General features: G+C 43.8%; 2 protein-coding genes across 2 annotated transcripts; both read right to left on the reverse strand.

Moving 5' to 3' along the window:
* Positions 1-1,619: 1,619 nt before the first annotated feature.
* Positions 1,620-7,207, reverse strand: LOC123600512. Its single transcript, XM_045482548.1, is given in 5 exon segments — positions 1,620-1,798; positions 2,107-3,033; positions 3,036-5,520; positions 5,522-6,520; positions 6,839-7,207. Coding segments are annotated over 5 exon segments (4,959 nt in total).
* Positions 7,208-8,948: 1,741 nt separating this feature from the next.
* On the reverse strand, positions 8,949-9,857 carry LOC123602658 (olfactory receptor-like protein OLF2). Its single transcript, XM_045487119.1, is given in 1 exon segment — positions 8,949-9,857. A coding segment is annotated over 1 exon segment (909 nt).
* Between the last annotated feature and the right edge of the window lie 4,925 nt (positions 9,858-14,782).

Here is a 14,782-nt window from a genome sequence, read left to right on the forward strand (position 1 = left end):
GCAAGCAAAACAGACTTCTCAGCAATTGTATTTCTTATCAAAGATCCATAATAAGCAGAAAAGAGAACCTAGCTTTAAACTAAGGTAGGGCTGTCATTTGGATTGTTCCTTTCATTCCCCTCTTTTTCTTGTGCCTAAAGAGCCAATCTTGGATCTTCAGTTTTCTATTTGTAATGTCTCGAGCGGTTGGTACTGAGTTCGTAAGACCATTAATTGTACAGCATTGAACCTGTTTTGGACAAAATTAATAATTTTGTTTATGATGCAGGGGCCGAATGTGAGAGCGAGAAGTAGGATGGCCAGAGGCCCGAGTAAGGCGGAGAGCAGGGTAGTTAACCATGGGGACGCACTGAACCAGGATTCAAACCATCCAGCCTCTTGTTCTCTTTCCTTTTTTCGTTTATTTAGCCCTTCTCGGACCTCGGCCATAGAATCTCTTACTATTCCTGTGTGGTCAGCGTAGAAACAACATTCTTCTCCTAGTGCTGCACAGAGACCGCCTTGCTGTAGGAACAGCAGGTCTAATCCTCTCCTGTTTTGTAAAACTACTTCCGAGAGGGAGGTTAGGGACTTTTCAAGCGAAGTGATGGCAGTTTCTATTCTTTCTATATCTTTGTCAACCGCTTCTCTAAGTATACTAAATCCCTTGTTTTGTATAGTTAAGGCCGAGATCCCTGTCCCGGTTCCGATGGCCCCGAGTCCAAATATGGTGGCCAGAGTTAGAGCCCCTGCAGTAATGAGTTCTCTTTTAGTCACTTTTTTAGGTGCTATCCACATCTGGTTTACATACTCAGCTGTGTGGTATATGATTTTTGGGAACACAATTACCATTACACAGAATTCTGACTGATTGAACATGTCCTTATAGAGGCAAGGGGTTAATCCCGCATGAGAACAGAGCCACCATGAGTTATTTGGTGGAATAATCCAGTTTTCTGAAGTATTGAATATATTCCTGTTACTTATGCATAAGTGGCTATACTTTGTTGGCACTGTTCCTATGCATGTCCCATTTCCTGTAAGTACTGGTAGTGTGAGGCCGGGTTTTCTCTGTCCCCAACTGCAAGCGTCTGAGTTGTTTGCAGTGCTATAATTTCCTATTATTGCTACTGACTCGTAAAATGGAGGTTTTGTGGAATAACACAGCCAACAAGCTTCTGTTTCATTGGGTTTAGTATGGTTTAAGGACTTATAAGTGGTATTTATTATTACCCATAAGGGGTCATCTTTGAATGGGATTTGAATTTTCGGGGCCTTTTTGGGGGGCTACTTGGGTGTCCGAGGAGCCAGTACTCCTGCCTGTGATGGTATGGGGCCTAGTAGTGGGTTTTGGAGATGGCTTGTTAGGGCCCTTTCCCATGGGGCTTGGTCCCACTAGTACTGGTGGGACTTTGGGCTGTGCCTTTAATTTTATCTGAATGAGGGTTCCATAGAGAGGATACTGATATAAATAGAGTCCCCAAGTCAGCCCGTGAACCCATCGAGGGTCCTTTTTTCCCTCTTCTGTGAACTGCACACGGATGAGATTACAATTTTCATTATACCTAGTGTGAGTACATGGTCGGACATAGGACATTTCAAAGAATTGGGAGGTTACTTTCCACTTCCATTCCCCATCATTAGTTGTGACACAACTCCATGCGGCGCAATAGAGATTCTATCCCCCCACAGGTGCGTTTCATCTTTCCTGGTTCCCTAAATCCCGGACATGCATAAAATCCATTTCTACTGATTGACACCCTTCGCTGTTTCTTCCTCCACTCACCCCCTTCCATATCTTCTAACGGACTGACTTTTTCTAGATTAAAATATAAATCTGGCCACCAGGTATTCAGGGGGACATCTGTCTTAGTGGTGACATTATATATTTCATGGGTTTCTAGGTTAGTAATTTCCCAGGTTAAAGTATAGGGTGTATGGGGGTTACTTGCAATGCTTATCAGTCCGTAGGAGGTGAGCAGGAGTACGCTAATGAGGGTTCCTCCGATCATTGTAGGTCCGGAGCTGCTGCAACAGTCCTGGTATGGGACACCCAGGCCTTTGGTCTTAGCTGGTTTTCGGGGTCAGGTTTTCGACGCAGAGTCAATTTTAAAGGATGGGTCTTACTCTGGTCAGCCGTCCAGGCGGTGTTGGCTTCCGGCACGAAGTCTTTTTGAACCGCAAAGGGATCAGCTGGTCGGGCGTGGGTGTAATGGATCCAGGTAGCAATTCCGTCGACTTTGAGAGCAGTGGGTGTGGTTAGGATCACAATGTAGGGTCCCTTCCACCGTGGTTGGAGGGTCTCTTGCTGGTGTCTCCGCACGTATACCCAATCTCCGAGTCGGTAGTGATGCGGCTCGGGAGGGGGCCCGTTCTCATAAATGGCTCTCAATCTGGGCCAAACTTCCTGGTGAGTGTGCTGGAGTTCCCTCAGGGAAATAAGAAGTTCATGATCATCAATTTCAGTTAATACATTAGACTGTAGGTTGGGAATTATAAGGGGGGGCACTCCATACATGATTTCAAAGGGGGTTAATCCAAGTTTGTAAGGGGAATTCCGCACCCTGAACAGAGCGTAGGGGAGTAAGACTACCCAGTTAGTGCCAGTCTCCATGGTCAATTTGGTTAGGGTCTCTTTTAGGGTTCTATTCATTCTTTCTACCTGTCCTGAACTTTGGGGTCTATATGCACAATGTAGTTTCCAATCGGCCCCAATAAACTGCGCTATCCCTTGTATTACCTTTGAAATGAATGCTGGTCTGTTGTCTGATCCTATTAGGGTAGGGAATCAGTACCTGGGCATGATGTCTTCCAATATTTTCTTTGCTACTACCTGCGCAGTCTCATGCTTGGTGGGGAAGGCCTCTGTCCATCCTGAAAAGGTATCTATAAACATTAACAAATATTTATATCCATATTTTCCAGGCTTTACCTCGGTGAAGTCTACTTCCCAATAGGCTCCCGGCCTGGTTCTGCGAGTTCTGGAGTCAGGGTTTTTCCCGTGGTTGGTGGCGTTAGTTAGTTGACAAGCTTTACAGCTAGTAACTATCTGTTTGATTTTTGTCCTAGAGTCTTTGATGGTGATCCTAGCATGTCTTGCATTTTTCTTGTGCCCATATGAGTGGCTCGGTGCATCTTGGATAAGACTTTATTTCCCATTTCTTCTGGGAGGATTATGCTACAGTCCGCTGCTTTCCACCATCCGTTAAGGCACTGAGTCATAGGCAATTTTTGGATCCAGTCTAGGTCTTTTTTAGTGTAGGTGGGGCTTTCTGGTAAACTAGCTGGACCGGGGTCCGGTAGGGTGGTCATTAAAGCACAGTCCACCTGTAAGGCCACCTCTCGGGCCACCTGGTCAGCCAGATTATTTCTTCTGGCCACCGGTGTGATCGGTTTTTGGTGGCCTGGGCAATGTATGATGGCTAATCGTTTAGGCAGCCAGAGTGCCTTTAAAAGAGCCAATATTTCTTCTTTGTTTTTGATGGTTTTCCCCTCTGCAGTTAACAGTCCCCTCTCTCTGTATATATCTCCATGTATGTGGGCCGTAGCAAAAGCATATCTGCTATCGGTGTACACGTTTAGTCTCTTGTCTTTTCCCAAAGTCAGTGCCTTGGTTAAGGCCACAAGTTCAGCTCGTTGGGCAGAGGTGCCAGCTGTCAAAGGCTCTGCCCAAACAGTCTCAGTTTCAGTTGTGACTGCTGCCCCCGCGTACCTTTGACCCTGATGTATAAAGCTGCTGCCGTCAGTGAACCAGGTAACTTCGGCGTCCGGCAGCGGATGATCCTGTAAATCTTCCCGAGCACCATGAACCTGTGCCAATATCTCAGTGCAGTCATGGAGAGGGGTATCTAAGTCCGGGTCTGGTAACAGGGAGGCAGGGTTTAGTGTTCGGGTGGGAGCATAAATGATTCTGAGGGGATTTAATAATAGTCGCTGGTAGTGAACCAGTCGGGCGTTACTAATCCATCGGTCAGGAGGTTGTTTGAGGACTCCCTCGATGGCATGAGGGGTTGTGATATGTAACTCTTGTCCCATAGTTAACTTATCAGCATCCTTTACCATTAGAGCTGTAGCAGCGATCATACGGAGGCAAGGGGGCCAGCCAGCCGCTACTGGGTCCAGTCTTTTCGAAAGATAGGCAACGGGCCTGGGCCATGGGCCAAGGAGTTGCGTCAGCACTGCTTTGGCTACCCCTTTATTTTCATCTACGAAGAGATGAAAGGGTTTGGAGATATCGGGGAGCCCTAAGGCTGGTGCCGACAACAGGGCGAGTTTAATTTGCTGGAAAGCCCGCTCAGTTTCCTCTGTCCACTCAAAGGGCGCCTGTTCTCGGGTGACCAAGTAAAGAGGCTTAGCCATCTCGGCGAACCGAGGTATCCACAGGCGGCAGAACCCGGCTGATCCCAGAAACTCTCTTACCTGCCTTCGGGTTGTGGGTCGGGGGATGCGGAGAACGGTTTCCTTCCGTGCATCAGTGAGCCATCGTTGGCCTTCCCTTAACAGATAGCCCAAGTAGGTTACCTCGGATCTGCAAATTTGGGCTTTCTTTGCTGAAGCCCGGTACCCCAGGGCACCAAGTGTCCGGAGGAGATTTTTGGTGCCTTGCAAGCAGGCTTCGGCAGTCTCAGCGGCGATTAAAAGATCATCAACGTACTGTAAGAGAGTCACTTTGGGGTTTTGATTCCGGTACTCACCCAGATCCTCGTGGAGTGCCTCATCGAACAAGGTGGGTGAGTTTTTAAATCCTTGGGGGAGCCGGGTCCAGGTGAGTTGCCCATTTATGCCTCTCTCAGGGTCGGACCACTCGAAGGCGAAGAGCTCCTGGCTTTTGGGGGCCAGAGGCAGGCTGAAAAAAGCATCTTTTAAATCAAGGACCGTATACCATTGTTCTTCTGGGCTGAGGGCACTTAGGAGGGTATAGGGGTTGGGTACTGTTGGGTGTATGTCCATGACTCGGCTGTTAACTTCTCTCAGGTCTTGTACCGGACGGTAGTCTGCACTGTTAGGTTTTCGTACGGGCAGCAGGGGGGTGTTCCAGGCTGAATGGCAGGGCCGCAAGATGCCTAAGTCTAGGAGGCGACAGATATGTGGCGTGATGCCATTTTTGGCCTCCATTGACATCGGGTATTGTCGGACCCGAACTGGATCTGCCCCCGGTTTCAGCTCTATGAATAGAGCTGGGCGATGTTTAGCCAACCCCATACCCCCGGTTTCAGCCCATGCTTCTGGAAACCGCTGGAGCCAGGGCTCTATGTTTTGACTTTGTGAGGGTGGCCCCTGATGGAGTCGATATTCATCTTCTAATCTCAGAGTAAGTATGGTAATGGGTTGGTTGTGAGGGCCAGTCACTTGGGGGCCCCCTGGCGTAAAATGAATCTGGGCCCCCATTTTAGTGAGTAAGTATCTTCCTAATAAGGGGCACGGGCTGTCAGGGATGACTAGGAAGGAATGGGTGACCTTTCCATTTCCTAGGTCCACAGTTCTCTGGGTGGTCCAGGGATATTTTTTTATTCCAGTAGCCCCTTGGACCCAGGAAGATTTTTTCAGAAATTTTTCCATGGGGTCTGATCAAGACCGAATGTTGTGCCCCTGTGTCAACTAAGAATTGAACTGGGTTCCCCTCCACTTGTAGCGTTACCCTAGGTTCGGGGAGGGGATCCGAACCCCGTCCCCCCTATTCTGCATCTTGAGTGAAGAGGGCAGGTGTAGTTTTTGGCTGCCACGGTTTTTGACCATGATGTGGCTATTTCTTTTTAGGGCATTCTCGGGCCCAGTGGCCTTTTTCTTTGCAATAGGCGCATTGGTCCTTATCTAGGGGCTTGTGTTTATCCAGGGGCTTTTGGACAACAGTAGCCAGGACTTTGGTCATTTTCTCGGTGGCTTTAAGTTGCCTGTCCTCTGGAGTCTCTCTATTATTATAGACACGCTGGGCAATACGGAGTAAGTCCTGAATCTGTTTTCCCTCCAGGTCCTCTAGCTTCTGGAGTTTCTTTTTAATATCAGTGGCTGCTTGATTTACAAAGGCCATTACAACAGCTGCTTGATTTTCGGGGGCCTCGGGGTTCATGGGGGTATACTGTCTGAAGGTTTCCATTAATCTTTCTAAATAAGCGGCAGGGCTCTCTGTCTTACCTTGTATTATTGAATACACTTTTGCCAAATTAGTGGGCTTGTGTGCAGCAGCCCGGAGACCCGCCATTAGAGTCTGGCGATAAATGCGCAGCCGTCCCCTACCTTCTGCCGTGTTGTAGTCCCAGCCATCCTGTGGGGGTCGGGTCAAGGGAAAAGCTGCGTTAATGAGATCAAGGTTAGCAGTGGGTTGGCCGTCATCTCCAGGAACCAGGTTTCTTGCTTCCAATTGAATTCTTTCTCGCTCCTCGGTAGTGAACAGGATTCGGAGGAGCTGCTGACAATCATCCCAGGTGGGTTGGTGAGTAAACATAACGCTGTCTAAGAGACTTATTAAATCTTTAGGGTTGTCAGAAAATCGGGCATTCTGGGTTTTCCAGTTATATAGGTCACTAGTAGAGAAGGGCCAGTATTGAAGTCGGGGGTTCCCCGTATCATCGGGAGGCCCTATTTCCCGTAAGGGTAAAGCTACGGTGGAGTCAGGAAGGCGGAGTCCTGGCTCACGTGGGGCCCGCCTACGGGTATGTCCAGCCGGCCCTTGGACTTCGCCCCCACTAAGCATGGGCGCGGTTTGAGCCTCTCTATTCTCCAGTTCTCCTATGGGCTGGGCTATGGGAGCCTCTGCCGGCGCAGCAGGGATAAGGGCAGCTTGCGGAGTGCGAGGAGGAACCTGATAAGGGGGAGGGTCAAGGAAAGGTAAATCTTGGCTGTCGGGGAGAACAGGGGGTGCAGCTGGAGTTGGCGGCTTGGGAGGGTTGATGGATTTAGCCGCCAGGATTTGGCATGACTCTGCTATTAAGGAAGAGGCCATCCAAGGAGGAGGGTTTTCTACTAAATCTTGCCACACCAGAATATAGGGAATCTGATCCGAGTGACCTTCTTTCCCTGGTAGGAAAATTTTTGATTTTACTTTAAGGACCACAGGGAGGCAGAAGGTTCCCTCTGTAGGCCAATTAACCCCAAAGGTGGGCCATTCAGAGCGGCAATAGGTAATTAACTTCCTTTTGTGAATGTCTAGGCTTAAGCTGTGTCCTCTAGCTTTTATGTCCCTGAAGTTGGCGAGAAGGAGGGAGAAAGGGGTGCTCTGCGTTTGGCCCATATTATAATTCTGAGGAAGAGGAGAGGAGAAGGGGGGGCGCCGCTGGCCAGGGGGCGGGAAGGAAAGCCGCAGGGAGCTGAGAAAGGAGGAGAGAGAAACAAAGGATGGAATAATTAATTCTGATCAGCCGAGAAAACACTTAATTCCAATAAAACATCCGACTCATGAAAGAAAAACAAGAACTAACAAAAATCTTTCGCAGCGGTTCCAACTTTCTTGGCTAGCCCGACAGAAAGGGTTAAGGCGGTAATTACAAGGGCCCCGGGGTGACAATACATTTAGACTGACAAAGAAGCACTCTTTAGACTGACAAAGAAGCACTCGCATACTCGCCCGTCCGCGTCCCTCGCGGGAACTTAGGTGCCTCTTAGTATGGGCGGGCAGGTATAAACCCCCTGCTCGGATCAAAAAGATTTTGACCGCCTTAAGCCGTATGAGGATCACCGCGGAAATCGGGTTAGAGCCCACTCGAATCCCGTAGCTTATGCTGTGGGACTACACATAGGGTAAGTCAGGCGCGTGCCCCTGACTCCCAACAATCATTCCATTCAACAGACAGACACACAGACATATATCACATCAAAATACCGGTAACAATTGGCATGCCTAGATGGTTTTTCTTCCTTTTTTTTTTTTTTTTTAGACGCCTAGAGATATTTTTTTAGCACTCTGGAGGTTCATAAAGAAAATGAAAGTATTTAGTTCGCAGGCGCGTTGGGCGTAAGCAGCCCACAGAAAAGAATCCAGATGGGCCAAGCAGCCCCCAGATGGACCGAGCAGGTCCCCAGATGGGCCAAGCAGCCCCAGATGGACCGAACAGGTCCCCAGATGGACCAAGGAGGCCCCCAGATGTCAGTGGACATCTCCAACTGACCCCGGCTGGGTGCCCTATAGCGCGTCCGCCAGGGTCACACCAGCTTCCAGACAGAACCGGTTCTCCAGAGAAGAAGCACAGATCAGAGAGAAAAGGAAGAACGTTAGAGCCGGCTTACTTACCGATCGGAATCAGATACGACCCATTGATCAGAAGTCTGGTGGGCTCGGGGGAGATCTCGGTGGGACCTCCAAATGTAATGCCCGATGTTCTAAAACCTCCCACAAAAGACCACCAGAGTCGTGAGTCAAAGCCAAGCGGCAAGGGTCGTTTATTGCAGGTTCGAACCTGGACCTCTGCGCACTCGTTGCCGGTGACGCAAAGAGGCCTCGATCAGAGTTGGCATAGGGTTTTTATAGACAGGGACAAACAGCATAGGTGAGGTTTCAAATTATGAGGGGCCTGATTAGTCGATTTTAAAGTACGGACATTTGTGGTTTTTTGATTGGGCGTCCTTTGTCTGTCTTTTGGCGGGAAGGCTTTGTCCGTTACTTGTGGTGGGAGAGAAAAAAAAGGGGGAAGGGGATAGGTGAGGAATGTGCTAAGCAAGCAGGTTTACAGAAGCGAGAAACGCCGGTTAGTTTATGTACAACCACTCATTCCATTACATTTAGGAAGGTTTACAACCCATTCTACTACACAGCGGGTTACATTCAGGAAAGGTCTCACAATGCTCATAGCAAACAGCAAGCAAAACAGACTTCTCAGCAATCCATAATAAGATCCATAATAAGCAGAAAAGAGAACCTAGCTTTAAACTAAGGTAGGGCTGTCATTTGGATTGTTCCTTTCACCATGATTTATAGTGTAAGATTGTGAGAAAAAAAATGCGTACATATAAGTTTTCAATGAAACCACTGTCTATTTTTAATTATTTTTCAGAGCTTTGTTCACATCTTCATTCCGGAGGCTGTAAATCATAGGATTTAACATGGGAATCACAAGGGTGTAAAACAAGGAGGTCATTTTGTCTTGATCAAAGTAGGAAGAGTAGGAAGAACTTGGCCGGAAATACATAAAGAGCAGAGTCCCCTGGAAAGTTGCAACAGCAGTTAAGTGGGAGGCGCAGGTGGAGAAAGCTTTGAACCTCCCCTCAGCAGAGTGGATCTTTATCACTGCCAGGATGATCTAACAGTAAGACGCAAAAAGCCCTGAAAGGGTAATCAGCTCAATGAAGCCAAAAATGGTGAATATCACTAACTCATTAACTTGTGTATCTGAGCAAGATAACAAAAGGAGAGGTGGGACATCACAGAAGAAGTCGTTGATCACATTTGACTCACAGAAACATAAGTGAAATATTAATATTGTATTTACAGAAGCATCCACAATTCCCATCATGTAAACCTCAGCCATAAGCAGAAAGCACACTCTGCTGGACGTGTTGGCCGTGTAGAACAAGGGGTTGCTGATGACCTTGTAGCGATCAGAGGCCATCACTGCCAACTGTAGACACTCAGAATCTACAAAGGTGCAGAAGATCCAGAATTGCAGAGCACAGCCATAGAAGGGAATTGACTTGTTCTTTGCAGTGAGGCCTACCAGCATCTGGGGTCCAATTGCTGTAGAATAACAGAAGGAGAGGTGGCTGAGGAAGAAATACACTGGTGTGTGAAGCTGGGAATCCATTCTGATTAAAATGATCATCCCAAGGATTGCAACCAGAAAGATGAGATAAGCAACTAGAAATGTGATAAATAGGGTCACTTTAATTCCAGGGTTATTGCTAATTCCCAGGAGAAGGAATTCATTTACAGAAGAGCAATTTTTTTCCATCCATTCTTCTTTATTCTTCCAAAATGCTACAGAAATGATCAAGAAATGGTAGGACACAGGTTTAACTCTCAATTTTAACACTCAGAAAAATAAACACTCAAAAAAAAAGTTTTAACACTCAGAAAAATACCATCTGTAAGTCATAAAGGATTTATTTCAACACATATGTTTTTTACGGTCTTAATCTTGAGACAGTAGTCCGACAAGTTTCATGGTTATGTTGCTGGCAGAAGTTAAAGTGTTTGGGTATAGAATTTAGAGAAAGTTTGATTGTAAATTTAGGTATCGTCCATAAGATATATGATTTATGTGAACTTTCATTGCTTTATATCAGTAGTCAGTCATTACAGATCAAATATAATACACAAGTAACACCTCAATTAAAAACAAAGTTGGAATATGGATTCTTGTGTTTTAAAAATAAATATCTCATTGGGGTGCCTGGATGGCTCCGTCAGTTAAGTGCCTAACTTTGGCTCAGGTCATGGTCTCAAAGTTTGTGAGTTTGAGTCTCACATCGGGCTTTGTGTTGACAGCTCAGAGCCTGGATTCTGCTTTGGATTCTGTGTCTCCCTCTTTTTTCTGCCCTTCCCCTGATCACACTCTGTCTCTCAAAAATAAAAAAATATATATATATATTTAAAAAAATTAAAAAAAACAAATACCTAATTGACCATAAAATGATTACATTTATTGAATTCTTTAAGAATCATAATTTGTTTGGGACATCTAGGTGGGTAAGTGGGTTGAGCATAGGACTCTTGATTTTGGCTCAGGTCATGATCTCATGGTCTTGAGACTGAGCACAGAGTTGGGCTCTATAGGGAGAGAGTGGAGATTGCTTGGGTTTCTCTCTTTCCCTCTCTCTCTCTGCCCCTCCCCCATTCACGAGCCTGTGCGCACTCTCTGTCTCTCAAAATAAATAATAAACAATAAGCATTTAGAAAAAAGAAACCATAATTTATTTAAGACTTATTAAGTTTGAAACAATGAACGTATCTCTGATTTAAGAATAATGAACAATATGTTTGTAACTATTTCCACCCACATTGTTTTTAGTATTTACTGAGACATTAGATATATCTTAATAAACCTTTCTCTAGTTATATATTACTACTTTGCCACGTTTATATTACTTACATGCAAGAGTGGTCTCATGCCAAAAGACATTTATCTTGACCAGTAAAAAAAGAATATTAAAAACAGGTGGATACAGCAGAATTTAACACATACATTTCCATCTCTGGATTTTAAAACTGACTTGTTTGTTAAAAATAAAGAGGAAAACAAGAGTAATAAACATGCCTTTGATTTATAGGCTTCCGTGTGTGTGTGTGAGTGTGTATGCATGTACCTGTCTTTCTACTAATATATGAAAACTGAAATATGGATGATAACTGATTTTCTTTTAGATTTCAGTAAATATCATATGTGGTTCATATGGGTTCAGTTTACACAAATTAGTATTTGTGTAGTGATATCTCAACTATTACTGGTAAAAAAAGTAGAAAACAAATCTTAAGTTTGCATATACCCTTTCACAGTGAGTAAAAAGTCTCATATCTATCTATCTATATAAATTTTGATTAGGATACAAATAAGTAAAACTGTTTATTTGCTACTCAAAATGAATGGATTCACCCTACTTAAATGAGAAATACCTCTTTTTTTTTGCCTTTTGATTGCAGATTAACCAAAGGAAATGAGTAAAATAATCATTTATACTTTTAAAAATATTTGATTCCTCATTTTTCCAAATATAAACTTTTTTTTGTTGATTATTTAAATTTAGTGACTCAGAAACTACCTGTGATGGGCAAGCCTTTCTGTGCTGGCCCCTGATAGCTGAATGCTGCAGACAGATTGTATTTTATTTTTACTTAGTGTCATTTGGGATTTAAATATCTCAGGCCTCTGTGCTCATGCTTCTATATTATACAGAAGCGTCCAATTAGATATCTAGTTCTGCATTTTCTCCCGTGAATGTTGCAACAATTTCCACAAAGGCTGAATTTAACTTCTTTGCTCTTGCACCAAATGGGTCATCGTTAGGAAGGTAAAATGATTTTTATAGTATGATTCGTTGTTACCTTGAGTCTATACCATCTTCCTCCAATCAGACCGGACTTCTAATGAAACTCAAATAGGCCTCCTACTTAATTACTTTGTTAGTTACTATCTATTCCATTAAACATACTAAATTAATAAGTTTGAATTACTTTATGACTAAGGGTGTCTGCGTGTGTCAGTCAGTTAAGTGTCTGACTCCTGGTTTTGGCTGAGGTCATGATTACATGATTCATGGGCTCAAGCCCCATATTGGCCTCCATGCTGCTGGTGTGGAGCCTGCTTGGGATTCTCTCTCTTTCCCTTTCTCTGTGCCCTTCCCCTGCTGTTTGCACTCTCTCTTTCAAAATAAGTAAATATGTGAGGAACAAGTTTAGGAATTCCCTGGGCTTGCACCAATGCGTTAAAAAGGCACAAAGAATTACAAAGCCATAGGATGCTCACACCCAAGTTTAGATAAACAAGATTAGGGGAATAAGGATAAAGAAGGGGAGCAAAGTCCCCAGAATAGAGTTGGGGTGGTCAAAGACTTCCAGAATAGTGAAGGGGGGCAAAGGCCCCCAATACAATGGTATATGAGGTAAGCAAGATTAGGTAGTCAGGGCGAAAGCGTCCCCCAACTTAGTAGTATAGCAGAAAATTGCTTTCACAGGAGGGAAGGACCAAGTTAGGTAAACAGGTAAATGGGGCTATAGACTGCTGCTGCCCTGCAGGTGAAGCTGCCCAGAGCGGAGCTGATTAGCAAAAGAAAAGGTGCCTTGTTGACCCTGAAGTTACTCACTCTATCTGTCTCATCCCCTAGGCTGGCTAAGATAAACAGAGGTGGTGCCTCATGTCTGCTGTAAACAACCTTCTGCCCAGCTGCCAGTGCCAGGATTTTGTTTTGTGTTAACCCAAACCCCTAACCCCAAATGTCTTCAAGACCCCCCTTTCCTTCACATGCATGAGTTAATGTTCACAGTTTCATTGTCTCTTTGTGCACGTCCATCACCATGTTTATAAGCCTGCTGATCCTAATAAAAACAGGACAAGGACGCTTATTTGGAGATCTTGTCTTTTTCTAGACATTGGCCATCTCTTGCATTTTAATCCTGCATCTGCTTTCTTACTGGCCAAGAAAGAACTTTAGACTTAGAGTCTATGACATATATACACTTAAAAAGTATTTTATGACCATCACATCCACTATGCATAGCCTACTGTTTCTTGCACTATCTTTATTTTATTCAGATATGTATCTTTGACTACCTTATAAGCTCTTTCATAATAACAACTGCAATCGGCTAATTTGTGTATATCCTGCAGCCCTAGCACCAGCACTTGTACAAACTGAAACTTTGTTCTTAAGTATTTTAAGCGGATAGGCTGGTGGGTGATAAATAGTTGGAATAAAGAGGCTCTTTTGGATTGTTTCAGCTAATACAGATCATAAGTACATGTGTGCATGAAAAAGGTTTAGGAAAAAACAAGGTTCTATTTGTTCCTTTTTTATTTTCAAATTTTCTTTTAAATTCTAGTTGGTTAACATACAATGCAATAGTGGTTTCAGGAGTAGAATCCAGTGATTCGTCAATTACATAAAACACCCAGTGCTCATCACCAGTGCCCGCCTTTAAAAAAATTGTTTATTTATTTTTGAGAGATAGAGGATGAGCAGGGGAGGGGCAGAGAGAGGGGGAGACACAGAATCTGAAGCAGGCTCCAGGGTATGAGCTGTAAGCACAGATCCTGATGCATGACTCAAACTCATGAACCATGAGATCATGACCTGAGCTGAAGTCAGACACCCAACCAACTGAGCCACCCAGGTGCCCCTCAACTATCTTTTCGATTAGTTCATTTGGTTCTGTGTGTACTTGCAAGTATAAGAAAAATTCATTCACACCCACTTACGTATTTAATTTGAATATATGAAAAACTAATAAAAAATGAGAAAATGAGAATTTTCAAGGTTCTACAACTGATTGATGGTAGTCATGTTTAATTAAAGATGATTTCAAACTCTTTGATATTTGATATCATGGACACATGATATTTTTACCCTTTCCTATTAAGTTGGGCTGGACTTTGACTGCTTTGATGAATACAGTATGGAAAATAATTGTCATTCTGGGACCAACTTTTAAGCGGTGTATACTTTTTACAAATGTAATTATCTTAATGAAGTTAATAGTAGTCAAAACTAGAAACAAAGAGATTTTCACAAATAGGGGAATAAATATATTAAGAACATTATAAAATCATTAAAAGGAATACATTGGTGCCCTTTGTATTGGTGTAGAAGTATTTGCAAAAGACTACAGTTAATTGGGAAATTTAACATGCAATGAATTATACAGTATTATACACTATTTTCTGGAAAGCAAATGATGATCATATAGTCATTAATGAATGACCATGATGGGGAAATAAGAAAAAAAAAGATGTAGTATACTTGAAATGGATGTGTGGAATGAAGTAATGAGGGGAAAAATTATCCACTAAGAAAATAAAATTAAAACGTACATAAAATAATCCCATTTATATTTTTATATATATGTGTGTATTGTGTGTGTTTGTGTTTGTGTTTTCATTTATGTATTTCAAAAAGGGTATGATTTCCTAGTTTTACTGAGATACAATTGACATGTAATATTGTGGAGTTTTCTCCTGCTTTCTGAAAGTTTGCATGGGATTAGTATCTAAAATATATAAAGAACTTATCAAACTCTGCACCCAAAAAATAAATAAACCAGTTAAGAAATGGGCAGAAGACCTATAGACAACATTTTTCTACAGAAGGCATCCAGATGAGTAACAGACACATGAAAAGATACTCAACATTACTCATCCTCAGGGAGACACAAATCAAAACCGCA

This window comes from Leopardus geoffroyi, chromosome D1, assembly GCF_018350155.1.
Source record: "Leopardus geoffroyi isolate Oge1 chromosome D1, O.geoffroyi_Oge1_pat1.0, whole genome shotgun sequence".
In the NCBI taxonomy this organism is placed as follows: Eukaryota; Metazoa; Chordata; class Mammalia; order Carnivora; family Felidae; genus Leopardus; species Leopardus geoffroyi.